Source organism: Saccopteryx leptura, chromosome 8 (genome assembly GCF_036850995.1).
Source record: "Saccopteryx leptura isolate mSacLep1 chromosome 8, mSacLep1_pri_phased_curated, whole genome shotgun sequence".
In the NCBI taxonomy this organism is placed as follows: domain Eukaryota; kingdom Metazoa; phylum Chordata; class Mammalia; order Chiroptera; family Emballonuridae; genus Saccopteryx; species Saccopteryx leptura.
In genome coordinates this window covers 31012226-31033515 of record NC_089510.1, presented here as the reverse complement: position 1 = coordinate 31033515, position 21290 = coordinate 31012226, and the positions used below count along the sequence as shown (strand labels likewise).

General features: G+C 43.2%; 1 protein-coding gene across 1 annotated transcript; it reads right to left on the bottom strand.

Annotated features, from left to right (window-relative positions):
- Positions 1-2696: 2696 nt before the first annotated feature.
- Positions 2697-14625, bottom strand: NFKBIZ (NFKB inhibitor zeta). Its single transcript, XM_066347274.1, has 12 exons — positions 14243-14625; positions 11877-12016; positions 11328-11358; positions 11105-11208; positions 10243-11021; positions 9342-9447; positions 8806-8952; positions 8568-8631; positions 8156-8325; positions 7177-7287; positions 6880-7047; positions 2697-4371 (listed from the first exon to the last, which is right to left on the bottom strand). Exons 1-12 carry the CDS (start codon positions 14529-14531, stop codon positions 4318-4320), a joined length of 2163 nt encoding a protein of 720 aa, XP_066203371.1. The 5' UTR covers positions 14532-14625; the 3' UTR covers positions 2697-4317.
- Positions 14626-21290: the final 6665 nt, after the last annotated feature.

Genomic DNA, 21290 nt, shown 5'->3' with positions numbered 1-21290 from the left:
AAACCTTGTTCTCAGGCTTGATCTCAGTGGGACCCTTGAGAACTTAGCCAGTGGCTGAGCTGAATTTTCCTTGAGGTCATGTTCAATGCAGAATTGATGTTATATCAGAAAATGTACATCAGTGATACTGTGTTTAAGAAGTTGACTTTTATTAAATAGTATAGGAGTTTGAGGAAATTTTCCACTCCTGATTAAGTAAAAATATGGATAGGATATTAAATATTAATGACTTGATTAACAAATAAAGCTGGAAGATTTGGTCTCTGACATATCAGGTAATTGCTTAATGAAATATCAAATTAGTCCTAGAGTTAGTCCTTTGCAAAGAGGGACTGCCTTATTTTTTAGAGTATAACCGTGCCCATGTTCATGAATACATCATCAATGTTACTATTAAGTTATATGACTCAGTTCAGAACTATGACATTCATTAGGTCATAAGTACTTAATAACTCTGGCTGGAAACACCACTTCCCCCTAAGACCCAGTGATTCCAACCAGGATTGGCTGACATCCATTCACTCATTTAACCAATATTTATGAACACCTACTATATGCCAGGCACTGTGCTAGGCACTGAGGTTGCAGCAATTGATAGGGGAACTCTTGAGTTAAAATTTTAGCTTTAGTTGTAGTTAATAGACTAATCTGATGCTTTAAATTTTAGCCTTAACAGATGGGTTCAGGGATTAGCGTGTGTAAATATTGATAATTGTTCTTCCAAGCAATTAAGCATTTGTCAGGCAGGACACAGGTAGCAAGCCATTAACCATTTGTTGTCAAGAGAGGAGTGCACTGCTCAAATGTGTAGAAGATGACCCTGCACCAATATAAACGGCAGTTAACTGCAGAGCAAGGGTTAATTGGAGACAAGAGATCTTGGAGTATGTTAGCCATAAAGAGACATTGGCCAGGGTTACTTGAAGGCATGTACGCAGGATTCTTGGAGGAATGCCTCGAGAACAAGATGTCCTTTATGATTGATAAGCTCTGAGACTCTGAGTCTTCTTGTGTCCTTGATCATGAAAAGAAACAGTAGACGTGCAAGGTTGGGGATAGAACAGATGGGAAAAAGGGCTTGTGTAACTTTCTAGTTTTAACTGCTAAGCTATGGCTTTTGGAACTCAATAAATATGCAGTGGCACAGTTTCTCGGGGCTGATTCCACGTAAGAGTTTCAGTCCTCTGCCCGGTTATTTAAATCTGGTGTGTCTTTTGCCTCGCGAGACCAAACCGTAAAGAAATTCGTAACACAAATGGATGTTTGAGATGCCCAATCGGTCCCTGACTTTGGAGGCTTAGGAGCAAAAACACCTTTTTTGTGTGTTTCAAACCCCTACCCCACCCCCTTTTTTCTCCTTATAAGGCCAGCCTGAGATAAAATGTCAAGATGGTTTTTGTTGGGGCGTGGGGGCGGGGGGGGGGGGGGGGACACCTGCCATCTTCCCAGATGGTTAGCCATTTGAATCAAGTGCCCAGAAAGATTTAATCCTGTCTCTGCATATTGGATGTGTAGGGACAGGCAGCACAAGACAAATATGCCAGTTTCACCATGAGCAAGTAGTCTCAGCTTCTGTGTGGCTCATTCTTTAAAATAAGTTCCATCAAGTGCCACCCCCATACTCTTAGGCAGATATCGCTCGTCAGCCACAGCACATTCTCCTGCCGAACCCTAGACTGCCTGAGGATCTTTCTCAACATGCTCCTCATGAGAATATCCCTAGTTAAAGCTCTACCACAAGATGAAACTTCTTAGCCATCCAGATGCTAACCGAACTACAGGGAATCACCAGACTCTTCCCCAAATTCTGCCGCCTTAGTTCCAGTCATTTTGTCTTTCACCTCCCTCTCCTCCACCACTGTGAACACCCAACTCAACTCTTCCAAACATACAGCTCAACTGCTCTGCCTCGGAGTTCCCCAGTTCTCCCTATTCAGATATAAATTCTTCCTCTCTGACCTGTTTCTTCCCTTTTTCATGGTATCTAACAAAATGCATGTCACATAAGCTCCACATATGTAGCTAGGATAAAAAATAATATGCCTATTATATCTTTGAAAGCCTAATACTATACATCATATGGCTTTGCACACACACACACACACACACACACACACAAAATCACATTTGCTAAGCACTGGTTCAATTAATTATTATGAGAACTTAAAGAGAAAGCATATAAGCTAACTTGGGAAAAAGCTTATTATATATCTATGTTCAATGGGTATATCATTTTTACTGTTCTGATTGTCATGTTGCATTTACACCCCAAATTACTCTTAAGACTGTATTTATATAAAAGAAAATACAAAGAAATGACGGATTGTTAACCTGTGAGTTGTGGACTCCTGATGGCTGTGATGTCTTGGACATTGTATAGGGCACTTGTGTATATATCGATACATATCTTTCCCCAGGGATAGAATTCACCAGTTTCTCAAATGAGGTTATAAGAACTAAACTATGCAGTTAATGACTGAGGCTGACAGAGATTTTGGTGTTTGTTCTCACACGTAAAAATGGCATGTTGGAAAAGGGAAGGACCCCATTTACTGCTGTTTCCAGATTTACATCCCTCAGGTTGATCTGGGTAATCTCCAAATAGATTTTCCTATGTCCACTGTACCCACAAAATAAAATATGAAAGAATAAAATCATAAACATAAAGACTTCAGCTTTTTTAACACATATTTTATTTTTTTAAATTCAATTTTCACAAACTTTTAAATGATCAAAAATATCTATTAAATTTCTATATTTTCAGAACCTAGTAAAGCTCTCTGAACTTAGCAGGGTTTTTCTGATGTTATGTACCTTTAGGGAATGTATTCTCCAAAAATATCCCAATTAAAATGTATTAGCTAAGTTAAAGATATTTAGATTAATAACTAATAGCACTTTTTCAACCTAGATAAATATAAACAAGGGACCAAGAGAAGAAAATGCACATCCTTAAGACAAACAGTATTACTGAATTAATGTTTATTTAAAACTATGCATGAGTTTTTCCATGAGTGTGGACAGAATGGTTCATATAATAGCCATATTTACAGATACTATAACTAACTTTTGTCCATAAGACATACTAGATCAAACAATGTGATGAATTCAAAGACTTTTTTTTTTTCTGAACAGTTTAAGTTACAAAGATGATTAGTCGGTTGCTTGTGAAACTTCTCATTTAAAGAACACGGTTTTTACTAAATCAAATTTATACAATGAATTCGTGTGCAATCACACCCACATACATGCTTGGTGATATGCTCGAGGTAAGCAAAATGATAGTAATAGAAATAAGAGCTCTAAAAAATAAAGGATCTTTTTTTCCGAATGGTAGTACAAAACATCATGACGCAGTATCATTATTTGACATGAAAACCCAGTAACACGTTTCAATAGTGACTTTTTGCTGTTCCTATAAAGGTAATACAAAATTCTCAGCAGAGCAAGTAACCTATAATAAATTCTAGAAAGGGAGCCATAAAGAGGTGTTCTCTTTAAGAACATGCAATTCCCTATCAATAATGTGTCTCATCTCAATGCATAAGAAAAAGCATATTTAAAATTCAAACAGAGCCCTGTCAGCCACTAGAGAAACAACTTTCCATCCGCTTCCTCTACAGAGAGGTATGCTGGGTGATGACACAGCTCCTTTAAATGTGTAGAATTCTTAAAAAATAGTGATAATTACTTGTTCTTTTCTACTTTATTGATTTACAGTTTTCAAATGTGGCCACGTTAATGACCAAATATGTACAAGTATTTTAAAAGACAAAAATAACAATTATATACAATTTGAAAAATCAAATTTTAACCATGGTACCTTTCATCTAGCCCAATGTCTAGACACTTTCCAACATCAAAAATAACTATCTGGTTTTGCATCGGGCCAAACGAAGCCTCAGCGGTACACCCAGATTCGTTTTGTTCTTCCAAAGGCTTTCATTTTTCTTTAAAGAATGTTGACAATTTACCTGCTTTTAAACTGGCAATAGCTACACGAGCAATGCCTTATGCCACAAATCAAAGCCTTTTTTCTAAACAAAAGCTACTATTAATTAAAATCAATTTTTACCATTCATATTCAATTCAAATGTCTAGATCCCAGATACCTGGGTATGAAATATTAAAATCTGCCAAGAGGAATATTTTTCTTCTTTTCTTTCAATATAACCCACTATATAATAGTGAACTAAATATATTTGTTTCATAGAAACAACTTACATTTGCCAATACAGGGCAAATGGTCTATATACAGATACGTGAGGACTGCCTAACTGACAGTGAGTGTTGCCGACGGGCTCCCAGTCAATGGAGCTAATAGGGTGGAGCTCTCTGCTGAATGGACTTGCCCTTCAGGATCCGTCGGATCTGGAATGGAAACGAATAGGATTTGTAAGGTTTCCTTTTTTTCGGTCAAAGTACCATTGTTACTTCACAGTTTCATTCCTTTCTTTTTTTTCTTTTTTTTTTTGTATTTTTCTGAAGCTGGAAACAGGGAGAGACAGTCAGACAGACTCCCGCATGCACCCGACCAGGATCCACCCGGTACGCCCACCAGGGGCGAAGCTCTGCCCCTCCGGTGCGTCGCTCTGTTGTGACCAGAGCCACTCTAGCGCCTGGGGCAGAGGCCAAGGAGCCATCCCCAGCGCCCAGGCCATCTTTGCTCCAATGGAGCCTCGGCTGCGGAAGGGGAAGAGAGAGACAGAGAGGAAGGAGAGGGGGAGGGGTGGAGAAGCAGATGGGCGCTTCTCCTGTGTGCCCTGGCCGGGAATTGAACCCAGGACTTCTGCACGCCAGGCCGATGCTCTACCACTGAGCCAACCGGCCAGGGCCTCATTCCTTTCTTAGACACGCTACATCACTACTGTCAAGTTGTAAGTATATTAAGAAATAGCAACATCTCAAGATTTAATGTGACTTAAAAAAAATACTAAAACTCTTTTCAAAGCGTATTACCGATCTCCTATAATGAATTTTGAGTGCAAGAACATCTCCACTAGATTATCTTAAATTGAAAATCTCCACCAGCTTAAATAAAACCTATACTCCTTTCTTAATTTTTACTCATGCTATTTGTGAGAACATTTAACATATTAGGCAGCATTTAGGGCATTTAATAATATCTCACCTATCTTAAGAGCAGCTTCAGCTAACAAGAACCCAAAACCTACTTTATAAACACACAAATCCTTAATACCTTTCGAGTCAAAATAGCTGTCCTGATATCTAAGAACAAAAATATCTGCACATAATTTTATGGATCACAGGAAAGCCCCTACGCTCATTTAGAGCCTAATGATTGATTCTATATCCCAGTCTGACAAATTTTCTTTTCTGTCTTTCAGCCCACAGCAGATTAAAAGAAATTAGAAGAAAGAAGATTGGGGTAGAAGATGCAACTGATAGCTGCTAGAAGACACAATGACCACAGTCTGACAACAGAAACAAAGGAAAAGACCCGCCCCCCATACACACAAACACAAAAATACAAAAGCAGAACGGAAAGTATTCTGAGAGCATTAAGACTCAAACAGCCCTGCCTGGCCTTATAGATCGACTGGCTGGAGCATCGTCCCAAAGCACAGAGGTTGCCGGTTCAACTGCACAGTCAGGGCACATGCAGGAGCAGATCCATGTTCCTCTCTCTCCCTCCCTCATTCTCTCCCTTTCCCCCTTCTTCTCTCTTCGCTAAAATCAATAAAAAAAAATCTTAAATAATAAAAGAATCAAATAGCTGTCCATGCTCAGTAAACCCTGAACATCACTGTATGACTGAATACCACCAACCTGAAGTAGAAGCAAACACTGGATTTAGGACTCTGCCATTTGCTATTTCCTGATGCTTCCTATCTCTGGAACCTCTGTGAGTCTCCATTTCCTTAGCTGAGCACTTTTACTGCCATGTTTCTTTTCTTTCTTTTTTTTTAAGTGAGAGGAAGGGAGAAAGTGAGGCAGCATCCTGCAAGCACCTCAGCTGGGAACCACCTAGCAACCTCATCTTGGGCTGATGCTCGGAGTACCAAACTATTTTTAGTGCCTGAGGCTGAAATGCTGGGACCAACCAAGCTATCCTCAGCACCAAAGGCCATGCTCAAACAAATCAAACTGCTGGCTGTGGGAAAAGGGAGAAAAGGGGGAAAGAAAAGAAAAGAGAAGCAGATGGTTGCTTCTTCTGTGTGCACTGACCAGGAATCAAACCTGGAATGCCAATACACCAGGCTGATGCTCTATCCACTGAGCCACTGCAGTTTCCATAATTACGAAGTAGCATAATACATATAAAAATGTTACAAATTATCAAGAACTTCATTTTAAGTTATAAAGACCTCCACAAATATGGGTTCCTATAAATTATGGTCATAAGAGGGATGTCAAAGAAACAGCTCAACTGCATTTCATATATTTTGTGATTATCAAAATATGTGGTGATCTATCTATGGCCACAATCACCCTCATTTCCCTCAGGGAAACATTTTTAAAAGATTCAGTTCTTAATATGAAGAAAAGTTCAGTCCTATGAAACTGTCCAATCCCCAAAGATAATATATAACCATATGATGAGTAAAGTATAATTCTGTTTAAAGTACAAAACAGTTCTAGATTCTAAACTGCATAAATAACCTTCCTATTTCTTATTTAACATCAGTCAGTAGATAGAAACAATTGTAACAGCTGATGTTTAATAAGCAGTTACTATGCACCTGGGACTCTCCTGAACACCCTACACAGATACTGACTCATTTAACTCAGACACACCGATACTGACAGAACCTGCCTAAATAGCACCAGCTGGCTTCCACCCCGAACAACCCCATCCCCCTTTATGTTTCAGACCAAGTGCCTGAAAGCATTGCCTGTCCTTTCTTCAACCCTCACCTGTTCTCCCACAGGGCCATCGGGAACCAAATGCACTGGCTGTTCATTCTCCAAGTTCCGCGTGCTCGGGTCTGCCCCCTTCCTCATCAACAAGCGGACGGCATCCAGCTGTGTCAGCCGACACTGCAGGCTGGCGGCAACATGGAGGGCAGTGTTGCCATTGTAAGCCTGGAGACAGAGAGACAGAATGACACCCGGCAGGAAGTGAGGCTTTTTTTGAAAACAGCTCAAAAGCTTGAAAAGGTAATAAAAAAATGTTGATCTAACTCGTGCGCAGTTGATGCTTTCTAAAAGTACCTTTGCATTCACGAAGGACAGGCAGCTGGGAAGCTCCAAAAAGTGGCGAATGAGTTCCAGATTTGCTTCTTCGGCTGCCAGATGCAGGGCTGTGCGGCCACTTTTACGATCCTTGTTGAAGGCAAGGGGGGAAAAAAATAAACATCCAGACACCACGCCTTAATATGCTTTCCAGCCAACCTCTTCAATGTCTGACTCACCCCCGCAGATTTCCTTTGCACACTCCTCCACAAAGCCTTCCCTAACCCCACACAGACGGAATCTCTCATTCCTACTCCATTCACTATTAATTTGCCTACATGCCTCTTATTACAATCTACCCTGGCATATAGGGTGGCCATAAAATGTAGAAACATGGACGGCACTATAACATAACACAATAAAACATTTAGTACATACTCTCCTGTGTTTCTAGACTTGGTAACCACCCTGTGAACTTATAATTAGTTACATTTCTCGCCTCTTCTACTATACGTAACATCCCCAAGGGCCCAATGTAGGTTATGATTTAGACATCCCTCCCAGTTTCCTAACTCAGTGCACTGTACATAGGAAGTACTCAGTAAATAAACTTCAAATTTGAAGAGAAAAATACACTTTCTAGTTTAAAAAACAGAAGATTAAGACTACATCCCACAATGAGGCAGCAACCCTTACAAAAAGCACTACCCTGATTATCTGCGTATACGGCAGCCAAAATGACAATATCCACTTCGAGCACTTTTTTCCTTTCAAACAAAGACTAATTTATTTCATAGCTAAATGATCTTTTGCATGATAACCCAAAGACTAAAAGCAAATCAAGACAGCAGATAAGATGATCTTTTTAAATCTAAGTTTCTTAACTATCCATACTTTGCTACTCAGCTCCACTACTTTAAAAGGGGCAGGGGGAGTTTTAACCTCTACTTGGGGACAGGTCTTCTTCTATAACTAGTTTTCTCCCCTCTGTCATTTCCAAACTGCTCTGTGAATATACCTTAGCTTCCACTGATGCCCCCATTTGAATCAGACACTTAATGGTGTCAACCAGACTCTTATTCTTCAGTAGAAGCTCCTGAACTTCAGGTGAATGGGGCTGTTGATTTCTCTGGAGTTCATGCACCACAGCATTATGGGCCACAACAGCGCAGTGCAGAGGAGTCAGGCCTAGAAAGAAAAAAAAAAAAAGAATAAAGCATGCCATCACGTAAGTCTTTGGAGTGTTCTATCATTACAAACCCTGAGGATGGCCTCTGACTTGCCCCACACATGGGCTCCCCAAGAACTATTGAGGCAATCTGAATAATCCGTCCACTGGTTCCATTCTTGATATGAAACTTAATATACCTTTAGAACCAAGGGGCCCTTCTCTAAAGACGGCTTTTCACACAATAGTTTCACTTGCTTACCATCGTAGTTAGTTGCCTCCAGATCCACAAACTGATTGCTCATCACTGCACCCTTCTGAATTGCCTGAAAATTTAAAAACAGGTGTCTGTTAGAAAAGACAAGCCACACAAGTATTCTAAAAAATTAATAAGTCAACTCCAAATAGATTATTACAACACAATCCCCATCTCACTCCTGATATCCAAGTCCTATCTCTTTGGCCCGGTGGTGATGGAAGCCCGGCGCGCTGCCTCTCACCTGAAGCACCTGGGAGTGGCCCTTCTCAGCACAGACGTGCAGGGGGGTTCTTCCCCAGCAGTCAGTGGTGTTCACCTGCGCCCCAAGGTTCACCAGATCCTGCACAATGAGATGCTGATTGGCCGCCACTGCCACCTGAAAGGCACTCTGTGGACATTCAGAAGAAAAAAAAAATTGTTCTTAGACCATATAACACTACCATAACAAGGAATATGAGCCTAAACTAAAACTAAGGGGAAAACCCACATAGAAAAAAGAAATCCAGTTAACAAGCACTAAGACACTGAAACACAAGAAAACAAAAATAAGCTTAGGGTATGGATTTATTATACCCACTTAGTCTTTGGTCAAATAACTACAAAGTTCATGTTAACAACTTCAAGGTTGATGGTGGCAAAGAGTCAACATCTCAAAGTTAATATGTGCTAAACTCTCTGGGTCTTGAGCTCTGAAACTCTCTGTAGGTAAACACGAGACTGGCTGGGATTCTCTTCGCAACGATCACATCTCCGCCACTTCACTGTCAAGGTCCTCACCTGTCCATTGTGCTCTTTAATATCCAGCATGTGAAGGGCGTTCATCTTTCTTGCGAGCACATAGGCGAGCGCCCTTCTCCCTTGAGCAACAGCAATATGGAGGAACCTAAGAGACAAGAAAAGAAAGAGGTGAATTACTTCTGCTTCCACTAAGTTCATCTATAAAAAAAAATACTCATTCAGCCTCTGGATCTTGAGATGTTGGGACACTCGAGTAACACATTGCAGAGCAGAAATTGGCTTTCCTGCTAAGTTGATACTGCATCTGAGTTGCAACAGCATGAGTTAGGCTATGAGAGATCAGGGAAGGAACGCCAGGCAACATACTGATCACTTTAAACCTGTGATTTCTCCTATTCACTGAAAATCCTATGAGGAAGGCATTAATTTAAATGTCAAGAGACTAAAGCACAGAGAACTTAAATAACTGGCCCAAGGCCACGAAGATGTCAGGACAATAAGTATTCAATCTACAAATCAACTCGCAGTTGACCATGACCAAACTAATCATGATCTGTTTTTTTTGTTTTTTTGTTTGTCTAGAGATGCCATCTATGCTGGTCTTTTGAAGCCAATTATTTAAAGACTCATATATTTTTTATTAACTCAGAAGAGGTCATTTGTTCAACCAGGAAAAGAAAAAGGAAAGGAAAGCTCTTTTTTGAAATATTCTGCTCAGAAAAATTAGGGGATATTTTATAGCTTCATATTCATTTTGCAATCTGCCCTAATTTTTGTGAGCAGTATATTACCTATCATTGAACAGCAGTTTCTACCTCCACTGGTAGCTCTTGATTAGCCAACCGTTTACAAACTTGGTATATCCCAGAGAAATTCTCTGCCACTACGTGCAACAAATACGGTTTACCAAATTAGGAACATGAAAGAAAGGGATACTCACGTGTCACCATCTGCATCCTTTGAAAGAAACTGGTCTTGGGAAATATTTGCCAATTTGCCTTCTTCCTGCTCCACTTGCCACTGAAAAAAGGACTTCCCTAACTGCATGGTATTCATTGAATTTCCGAGGAGGCTCTGGAGCGGCAGTGAAGTGCTTCCAGGCACGGAGCCTGCCTCCCTCCCTGCCACAGTCTCACAGGCACTGTGCGGCATCATGCTGAAGTTCTGCAGGTGGGCATCATTCTGTTGCCGAACAGCAGGGGAAGTCTGAACGGGTACAGCAACATCGTCACACTCCCCGTGACTATTTAGAAGGGATGCAAAACTTTGGTTTGGGCAGAACTGGACTTCTTCGTTATCAAAGATGTTTGGTTCATAGTTAGGGGACTGGGAAGTTCTGGAATAATGACTATATTCCAGACTTGGGTTGTGGGTATAGTGGTAGGGCTGCTGCTGCTGCATGTGCTGGTTCTGTGGAGAATACTGGTACACGGGAGCCTGGTCCATCATGTGCGGGGAGCTGCTGGCTTGGAACAGCTGGAACTTGTGAGGCGGGCTGAAGAGCGGCCCTCCGTGCAAGTCCTGACGCTGCTCCTGGGGAGATCTCTGAGGGAGTCCGGGGCTCACCCAGCTAACCTGGACAGTGTTCAGGGAAACCGGGCTGCACTCATTCTTGATGTTGATAATGTTCTGCAGCAGATCGGCGCCGCTATCCTGTTTGGGTTCATTATAACGAGCATCTTCCATGCTCTCCACGGGTGTGGGCGTTTGAGGTGGCGTCTGGAAAGACAGAAAAAGGAAATGGCACTCTCCCTTCCAAAACTCTTCCAGGACTATTCGGAGGAAAATAGTGAGATACTTGCCAAAAACTGGGTGTGCAGTGGAGCTGGCCTTTTGCAAGCTGTTCCATCAGACGCGGAGTCGGGTCCTTTCCTCTTCCCACTATATGACACTGTGCCTGTCAATTCTGCACCCAAGAAAGAATACGGAATCCGTGATCATTTTAGTTTGTAAACTGTATCCATAGTCAAGCTAAATTATTTTAGTCTAAAGCCCCACAGTATCATGAATAGAAGTCACTCTTACCTGTGAACTGCTCTCTGTTTACACCTTGTGTCTATAAGGAAGAAAAGGGTCCAATTTAGTAGAATATCTAATGGCTTCCTGCTTCATATACATCAATAAACACTCTTATCTCTCCCACTCTTTCCAGCTCACCGCAAACCTTTGATATAGCTATTCTATCAATATTTATTTCCTATCTTAATTTTCACTCTATCTTGTAACTTCCCCCATTTTCTCTTTCACCTTAGTTCAACTACGTCAAGATCAAATAAGGCCGTTTCAGTGTTCCCTTTCTAGTCAAAATGCTCCGTTGCACTTGAACTCCATTTATTTCCTCGCCTCCAGTTTGCCTTCATCTATTCATTCGTTAAATTTCTCTTGTGTGCCTACCAAGTGCCTAGCACTGGGCTAACTGATAGGAGTACGGCAGACCACAGGACACATGTGCTCTCTGTGCCATGGACTCTGTGGTCTAGAAAAGGCTTCCTGAATAATAAAGCTAGTCAGCAAATAATAATCCAGCAGACTAGCTTTCCTGATCCCCGACCCAAAACAAGAAATAGGTGCCACCTTAAAATCATCCGTGGCTTGGCCAAAAGCCTTCTGTTTATGACTTCGGATGTGCAGGAGGAGTTCCTTCACCGAGTTCTTCACACGAACACCTTGAAAGGGTCCTCTGTGCTGCCTTCCAACCCCCATATGGGGCTCAACTGTTCAAAGAAAATAAAACAAATCCCATTTAAATCTCTTCACAGATACAAATCTTAGTAACCTCAAAAAACATAGCTGTCTAATGTATAGAGTCCCCAATCACCAGAACGCAAAGCCTTTCCAATTTCACGCTGGTCCATAGCCTACATGTTAGTCCCCAGTCCTACCTAAGGGTTGACACAATGTGATACCTTTCCCCGATTAGGCAACATCAAGAATCAAATGTGGTTCTGGAGATCTTTAGAACCAACAGGTAAATCCAAATTAAGCCCCTCTGTCTCTCTGGCCTATTAACCCATGAGAGTATCACAGATTTGCCACTCTAACCCTCACAGACCTATAATTATTCTTGACTTCTGATAAAGTTTGGAGGAGCAAGGGATAAATGATGGAATTTGTAGTTTTTCAAACCAAAAGCTTTGTGTCCACATAAAAATTTAAGTCTATTACTCCACTCACCTAAGAAAGCACAAAACACTTTCTCCAAAGATCTCAATGTACCAAAGCCTAACAGCGTCTTTGGTGTGTTTCTTATTATTTCACTCACTCAGTCAGCTATACCAAGAAATCCGCTTACATCCACTGAGTGCAAACACAGTTCCACACACCCACAGGCAGGACTTCCCCTCAGGGACAGTTTGTGGAATTGCTCAGAGGCCTTCTAAGTAAAAAGGAAATCTGTAATCTCGTTTCATAGTTAAACTTTAAAATGCACTTTAAAATGTAGTTTGTGAGTACAACGTTCTACTTCTGACCACTACTGTGTCACGCCTCTTGGGATGAGTTGAACACAAAGTAAATAAGCAAAACGTCATGAAATGAGTAACTCAGCGACTTCTTAGAGAGTGGAAAAAAGTATGACAATGGGACAAGAAACAATGCATAATTTGAACACATATAACATAAATATAGGAAAGAAACAACTTAATGATGGGGCATATTAAATGTCTAGTTGGTTTCATGTTTTTTAAGTTTAGAAATATCTTGTCAGACTCTAACAACATTTCTCTGGAATGGCAGTAGTTAATAATTCAACATCACAAGGAGAAAAATTCATTTTCAGAAATCCCCTATGGTTATGCAGCCGTACACCAGGGAACTAGCAAAACAGTTTCAAGCAGATGAAAGCCAAATATGCAAGAAAAGGTTCTAAATACCCACACATGTACACACACACAATTTTTGCCCTTGTTGTACATTGAACGTACAGGGTGCACCTTATACAACCTAGTGGCTTAAATCACTTCTTTAAATGAAAATGGAAAACCACTTTTTAAAGTAAAAGGCAACCAAAACAGCTGTGGCTAGCAGTGGGGATCACCGAAAAGAGAACGTTCTTGAAATCGTGATTAGATTTTCCAACCATTTGAGATTATCTAGAGTTACGTTAGTCTACCCACAGTGGCATCCTGTTTTGCCCCGAACTGTGCTAGTCGGTTCATAAAAAATAGAAACTAACCAATTCACAACCGAAGAAACGAAACATTGTCTCTCTTTGCTAGGTATGGCTTAACCACTCTAAAGCTCACAGAACAAAATCCTGACCGCAGAAGTTCTGGGCAGACCCGAAACCCCCCAATACCACAAACTAAAGGAATGCATCGAGTTGGTTTTCAGTCCAGCTTTGCCTTACATCTTGATAATATCGGTTTTCTTTTCTTTAACATAACGTCCTTTTACTTAAAATTTCCACAAATACTTAGGAAGAAATAAGCCATAACCTTCAACACAAGTACTCACACCATTACACGCGCGCACGCGTGCGCGCGCACACACACACACACACACGTTTCAAGAAAAAAAACACACACACACCTATATCAGATCCAAAACCTCGCCATAGTATGTGAATTATAGCTTAATAAAGCTGCTTTAGAGAAGGAGAGAAGAAGAGAGAATGAGAATCTAATGTGGTTCTTCCCGCCCCCAAAAGTCGGAGTTCTCTGTCCCACAGGCGTTTCAAGTTGCTGGACCACTCCCGGATTGTACAGACGGTCAAAGGGCATGGAGTTAATATCAAACGCCCGGCACAGGGTAAGACATCCAGGGCTCGCCTAATAAACAAGAACTAGTATGATTATGTGCTGCCACCAGGGAAGGCGCAGGGGCCACCTAGCACCTGGTGGAGGTATTCGCATCTGGGCGGCCGGACTCTCCCTTCCCAGCCCCGGTGGGGGACGATGGACTTTGTGCCGCGCCCGCCCCCCGTTCGGGCCGGCGGGTACCTTGCATCCGCTCCGCGCGGGCGCCGCCTCTCGGCCGGGACTCGACCGCCCCGCAGGAGGACACGGACGAAGCGGAGGAAAAGTCGGAGGAGTCGGAGCCCGGCGAGCCCGGCGCCGACGGCCCCGACGCCGCGCAGCTGGCGTCGAAGGCGCCCGGGGCCGCGGCGGGCGGCGACGCGCCGTAGAAATAGGCCATGTTGAGCGGGCTGGTCATGAGAGCGCAGTCACTGTCCGCGTCCAGCAGCCCCTCTCCGCCGCGGCTGTCGTCCAGCAGCCTGTCCACGATCATGCTCCCGGGCTTGGCGCTCGGGGACCCCCTGAAACCTGGGCCACCGGGTCGCTGCGCGCGGCTGCCTCTTGGCTGTGGCTGCGGCTGGGACGAGCCCGGGACTACCGGAGGGAGGACGGCACGGGCACGGGCGCGGCCCGTGGCGCCCGGCATATATAACCGGCCATCGGGGCCGGGGGCGGGGAGAAAGGACCGCCGCCGCGCCGGCCCCCCGCGCCTGGCGGGGCCATTGGCGGCGTCGGCGCCTCCCCCGGCCCCTCCTCCGGATGCGCTCAGTTTCCAGTAAAATGTACAGGATGAGGCAATGTGCCCTCCGCCCTCGCCCCGCCCGTCCGGCTCCGCCTCAGCCGACCGGTTGTTTTCTCGCCCTTCACCTGGAAACCCCGACCGAGAGTGGCCTCCCGCCTCCGGGACCCTGACACCCCGCCCGCTCGCGGAGAGAAGCCGGACCGGCGCCGCCGTCGGCGGCCCGGGCGCCCTGGGGGAGGGCGTGCGGCTGGCGCTCCTAGGCTGCAGAGGGAGGCGGGAAGGCAGCCGGGAACACGTCGGCCAGGTTCCCGCCGAGTGGGAAGTCGGGGATGGTGCGCGCCCCGCACCCCTCTGCCCCAGCTTCTCGCCTTCGGATTTAGGATGTCTCTAGAAGGGTTCTTAAAGGCCCATCGCCTCCAACGCCTCAAAGCAACTTCTCTCTTAGTTTTAAGTAAACTTTTGACGACGTTCCTTTTCAAAGGGTCCCAGACTAAATATAATTTGAAGCCAGTTTTCTGTGTAAAAATTATAATCTGGGCAATAGCTATTTTTTTTTTTTTAGTGGTGGGGGTTGGGGGGTGCGGTCCAGGAACAAAAAGTGCCCTACGTTCTTGTATCCTTCAATAGTGGAACAAAGCCATCTTAGCAAAATTATAAATACACATAAATGTATTATGTGTCTGTATTTATATATATCATTTCTTTATTCTGCATAACTTTACATTGTGTCTGATAAACACAGGAATTTGCTCTTTCCTGTCTTAAATACTTTTTTAAATGGATTTACACAACTTTTTATTTAAATACTATTGTTTAAACCATGGCTAGGCGTTGGCAAGAGAAAAAGATGAATTATTATGTTTGTCCTTTCGAGTACATTGATACCTTGTAAGAATAAGTATGCTCATGCTACATATATTAAAAGAAACCAATTATGATTAAATATGAGGGATATAAGAAGCCTGGTGGAGGAAAAGAGGTCATGAGTACAATCTTGGTGGTGGTTGAGATCCACACTAAAGATGGGTGGGATTTCAGCCCACAGCATTTACAGCGATGATTTTCAACGTTTTTACACTTAGGGACTGATGAAATGGAATTATTTGGCTTACCTCTAAGGCAGAAATCACCCTGAGTATAAACGAATTCTACTAAGATCATTGGGTCTATAATCTTCACTCATCAGGGTGGTTAACCCTTTCACAGACCAGCATGAAATTTCTGGCAGACTGATCTGTGTACATACTAGTGGTTGAAAAACACTAATTGACAGCATGAGCAAAGAACTAAGAGAAGGAGTCAGATTAAAGAAAACAGTCCCTTGTAGGATAATCAAAGGGAAGATAATGTTAAATGTAAAAGGTAACTTGGTGCCTTTAGGTAGAGCATCTCCAGGGGCCAACTGAGACAGTGGGTCTTTATTTAATCAACACCAAATGAAAATAAAAGACTTTGAGGTGGACACAATCTGGAAGCAGTTTAGAGGGTGTGACATGAAGGAGTCCAAAGACCATCAGAAGCCATTGCAGTAGCCCAGGAGGGAACTGACCCTGATCCTGGGGCAGAGACAGTGGGAAAGGAAAATAAACGGACAGAACTCAGGGTTGGGCAGCATTGCTAGGGCAAATCCGGACGTCTGAGAGCTCTGGTTCAGTGGAGGTGGGGAGCCCTGAAGGGGTCCCCAGTGAGGCTGTGGTTAGGGGCAGGATGACAGAGGAACAAGGAGCTAGCTTCAGGTCACAGGGAAATAGGAAAAGCAGAATGTTAGGCTTCCAGGTGGGAAGAAGGGGTGGAGGGAGGGAGACAGTGAACTTGAGTTGATACTCAATTAATTATTAACAGTGTGATAAGACCCTGTTGGGGGTTCCAATATAAATATTTCCTTTCTTTCTCACAAATGTATTGCTCCCAAAACTTCTTGCTGCCTTTCCCAATTTTTGGATTTTGGTAACTTTTATAAAAAAATAAAATAAAACAGGCCTGACCAGGTGGAGGCGCAGTGGATACATCGTTGCACTGGGATGCTGAGGACCCAGGTTCGAGACCCCGAGGTCGCCAGCTTGAGTGCGGGCTCATCTGGTTTGAGCAAAGCTCACCAGCTTGGACCCAAGGTCGCTGGCTCGAGCAAGGGGTTACTCGGTCTGCTGAAGGCCCGCGGTCAAGGCACTTATGAGAAAGCAGTCAATGAACTAAGGTGTCGCAACATGCAACAAAAAACTAATGACTGATGCTCCTCATCTCTCTGTTCCTGTCTGTCCCTATCTATCCCTCTCTCTGACTCTCTCTCTGTCTCTGTAAAAAATAATAATAATAAAATAAAACAGAAACAACTCACTTGATGTAGCTACAAAAAGAAAAAGCTCCAGTAATTGCAATTCCTGAAAAGCTAACTAACATCATCTAAAAAGATGCTCCAAAGAAGATGCTAGGCTTCTTCAGTACAATCTATTTGAATTTTATTTCCTTCCCTGCTCACAGTATGAGCAGAGCAGGCTTTTCGGACACCTTTGACAATCCAATAGGGGGTCACTGTCAGTCTGGACAGTTGGGTAAGGACTCCCATCTGGACACAGATACGAGTGGGATCTCCACCCCTGTGGGCTATAAGAACTCAGAGCTTTTACTGTCCAGCACTGGAGCTTGGCTGTTGCAGGGTCATGCTCAGAGCCCTGTCCACGGTCAGAGAGACTTCCACTCCACCGAACTGTGCTGCTACTGCAGCAGCCTGGCTCGAGACAACGCCCACCTCTCCACCTGCAGATGCCACTAGTGACCAGGACTTCGTGCCTGACCCTCAGTTTGCTCTCTTCTGTCACGTAAGCCCCCCCCCCCCCCCGTGGGCAACCTCTGTGTAACTCTGCCGGTTTATTGGGCAGGTCTCCGCTATTACACCTGGCATTGTGGGAACACACACTATGTGTGAGTGACTCCTTTCAGGGATTCTCCCTTGCTCACACCATCCCCACTAGTGTGTTTTATATATAATATTATAAAAGCCATAAATGGCCATTCAAGTAAATTTACAGACATAATCGATAGAAAAATTTTTTTTTACAAAATAAATTCTCCCCCTTAAATTGCTTTCTGTTTCACTTGGTATATAAAAATTCAAACCTCAAAATCAAGGCCCTGGCCGGTTGGCTCAGTGGTAGAGTGTCAGCCTGGCGTGCAGAAGTCCCGGGTTCGATTCCCGGGCAGGGCACACAGGAGAAGCGCCCACTTGCTTCTCCACCCCTCCCCCTCTCCTTCCTCTCTGTCTCTCTCTTCTCCTCCCGCAGCGAGGCTCCAATGGAGCAAAGATGGCCCGGGCGCTGGGGATGGCTCCTTGGCCTCGGGCCCAGGCGCTAGAGTGGCTCTGGTCTCAACAGAGCAATGCCCCGGAGGGGCAGAGCATCGCCCCCTGGTGGGCAGAGCGTCGCCCCATGGTGGGCGTGCCGGGTGGATCCCGGTCAGGCGCATGCGGGAGTCTGTCTGACTGTCTCTCCCCGTTTCCAGCTTCAGAAAAATACAAAAAAAAAAAAAAATGAGAGGCCTCTGGAGAACTTTGTATAGATAAATATGATCAGTGAAAGACTGATGTCGCAAACATTTAAAGTTTTCTGTGAAATACTAAAGCTATCATACTATTTGAGAAGACCACCACCCCCAATGCCCAGAAGCCCACGGTCAATATGATTGTTAGCACCATTTCAAAACAAAAATTTTAAAATACTCTGCTTCACTTAAATGTGGAAATATACATTCAATTTGGTCTATTTGGTTGAATGATATGACACCGCCATTGATTTAATCAAATATGATGAAACATTCACTCAGTGGAAGGCAGCCACCACGTTAAGAGGACACTGGGAGAATCTACTGAGACTAACAGCCAGCACCAACTGTCCAACCATGTGATTGAGCCATATTTTATTATTTTGAGAGAGACACAGGAAGGAAGAGAGATGAGATCAACGCATAGTTGCGGCATTTTAGTTATTCATTGATTGTTTCTCATCATGCCTTGACCAGGAGGCTCCAGCTAGTGGAGTGACCCCTTGCTCAAGCCAGCAACCTTGGGCTTCCAGCCAGTGACCCCTTGCTCAAGCCAGCAACCTTGGGCTTCCAGCCAGTGACCCAGTCTGGGATCAAGCCAGGGACCTTGGGCTTCCAGCCAGTGACCTCTGGGATCAAGCCAGGGACCTTGGGATCACGCTGATGATCCCACACTTAAGCTGGCAACCCCAAGCTCAAGCTGCAACCTCAATCTCAGGGTTTCGAACCTGGGACCTCAGCATCCCAAGTCGACACTCTATCTACTGCGCCACCACCAGTCAGGTGTGACTGAGCCATTAAGTGAGGGGAGGGGAGGCAGAGACAGATTCCCACATGCGCCCCGACCTGATCCACTGGCAAGCCCCTACAGGGCAGTGCTCTGCCATTCTAGGGCATTGCTTTGTTTCTCTGTTGCTCAGCAACTGAGCTCTTCTTAGTGCCTGAGGAGGAGGCCACAAAGCCATCCTCAGCGCCCAGGGCCAACTTGCTCCAATCAAGCCATGCCTTGCAGGATGGGGGGGGGGGAGAGAGAGAGAGAGAGAAAGAGAGAGAGAGAGAGAGAGAGAGCGGGAGAGAGGAAGCAGATGGGTACTTCTACTGTGTGCTCTGATGGGGAATCGAACCAGGGACATCCACATGCCAGGCCAGTGCTCTACCACTGAGCTAACCAGCTAGGGCCTGAAACCTATATATTTTTATTAACCAATGTCACCCCAATAAATTCAATAAATTTTTTTAAATATAAAAAAAGAAAAATGTATATAACTCAGTAAATGAATATTTTCCAAATGAACAATGCAAGATCTTACAAAATAACACATTTCATTCAAGGTTCAAGAGAAAACAATATACATTAATAAATCATAGTACAAAAAGTTCATTGATATGGTTTCAAATTCCACATGGCATTAATTCTTAAAGAGTTCCCACTTACTTTGGCATAAAATTAAAAAATATCCACAATTATCTAAAAAGTATATTAAAATATTTCTTCCTTTTCCACCTATACATCTGTATAAGGCCAAATTTTCTTCATATACTTCAACCAAAACAATATATTGCAACAAATTAAATGCAGAAAGAGATGAGAATATGTCTTCCATAAAGCCAGACATTCAGAAATTTTCAAAAATGTAAAATAATACTGTTATTCTTAATGTTTTTCCTAATTTAGAAAATACAGTTTTAAAAAAATAAACTAGTAAATATTTAAAATTTTTGTTGATGGAATGTAGAAACTATTAAAGCATTCAAACTAGTTATTCCAGATGTACTAATTATTGTTGAACGCCTGGTTCTGGGACCTTCTTCCCATCGTCATCACAATTTAAACTGTTCAATACAGGCTTTCATCTCTCACCTGAGCCAAATGATTGCCCCTGCAGCCTTGCCCACCTAAAACCATCCTCAAGACGACCACCAGCATGCTGTACCTACAACCAAATCTAAGAATTCCTCTTTAAGGATCCTTCGACGGCTCCCTCTCATCCTGAGTTCAATTTCCTTAGCATGGCAGGTGTCCAAGCCCTGCCTTCCTCCCAAGCCTCATCTATCTCATTACCGACAGTGATACTAAAGTGAATATAGTTACAAAGCTCTGGGCCGTCTGTGGCTGCCTCTTCACAGAATCCCCCTCCTCACCTGGCCAGCTCCTGCTCATCTTCCCCAAGACTCAGCAAACATCCACCAATCCTGAAGCCTTCCCTGACCCGCCCTCCTCCCCACCTTCACTCTCACCTCCAGTTTGGCTTACAGGACCCCCTTCTATGTCTCCATAAAGACTTCCATCCTAGTTATTAAACTGTTTTGAAAGAATCCTTTGATGAGTCTGTCTCTACTAAACTATAATCCCCCGAAACATGCATCCCTTGTAAGGACCCAACTTATTCCTTAGTGAATATGTAACTGAATGATGGAAAAAATGTAAATGCTTCCAAATTTGTTTTATGTGCAATACCACACAGACATCAAAATAGACCCTCTGGCCACCTAAATTAGAATCCCTCCAGTCTCAGCACCTGTATTACTACACAACTATTTTCATATATTTTGTAAATATAAAAACCCAGCTGTCTTTTGCCTGGGATTCTTTGGTTTATTTCAACTCTGTACATAATGTAAAATGTTTTCAGGAGCTTTCAAAATAAATATCATGTTATAAAATATGTTCATCTCTTAGATAGTTACCCTAAAAAATAATAATGTTACCTCCATTGCAATTTAAAACAATTTTTAAACTCTCAAAAAAACATTTAATCTTCTGAGATTTTTTTTTAATGCAAAGGAACAAATTAGACTGTATATTTTCAAATTTATTTAATTCTTCAATATGGAAATAACTTCTGATGGCAGATCTTTTTCTAGGCACTGGGACACAGCAGTATATCAGACAAACAAAAATCCCTGTCTTGTGGAGCTAATATCCCGAGGTTTGAACATTCTGGTCAGATGCTATTACTATTACTGAAATACATA

Coding starts and splice junctions, on each gene's coding strand:
- NFKBIZ (XM_066347274.1), bottom strand. CDS start 14,531: ATGATCGTGGACAGGCTGCTGGACGACAGCCGCGGCGGAGAGGGGCTG. Junction 11,359..11,876: donor AAGCCACGGATGATTTTAAG/GTGGCACCTATT, acceptor TCTTCCTTATAG/ACACAAGGTGTAAACAGAGA. Junction 8,953..9,341: donor TTAAAGAGCACAATGGACAG/GTGAGGACCTTG, acceptor GAATGTCCACAG/AGTGCCTTTCAGGTGGCAGT.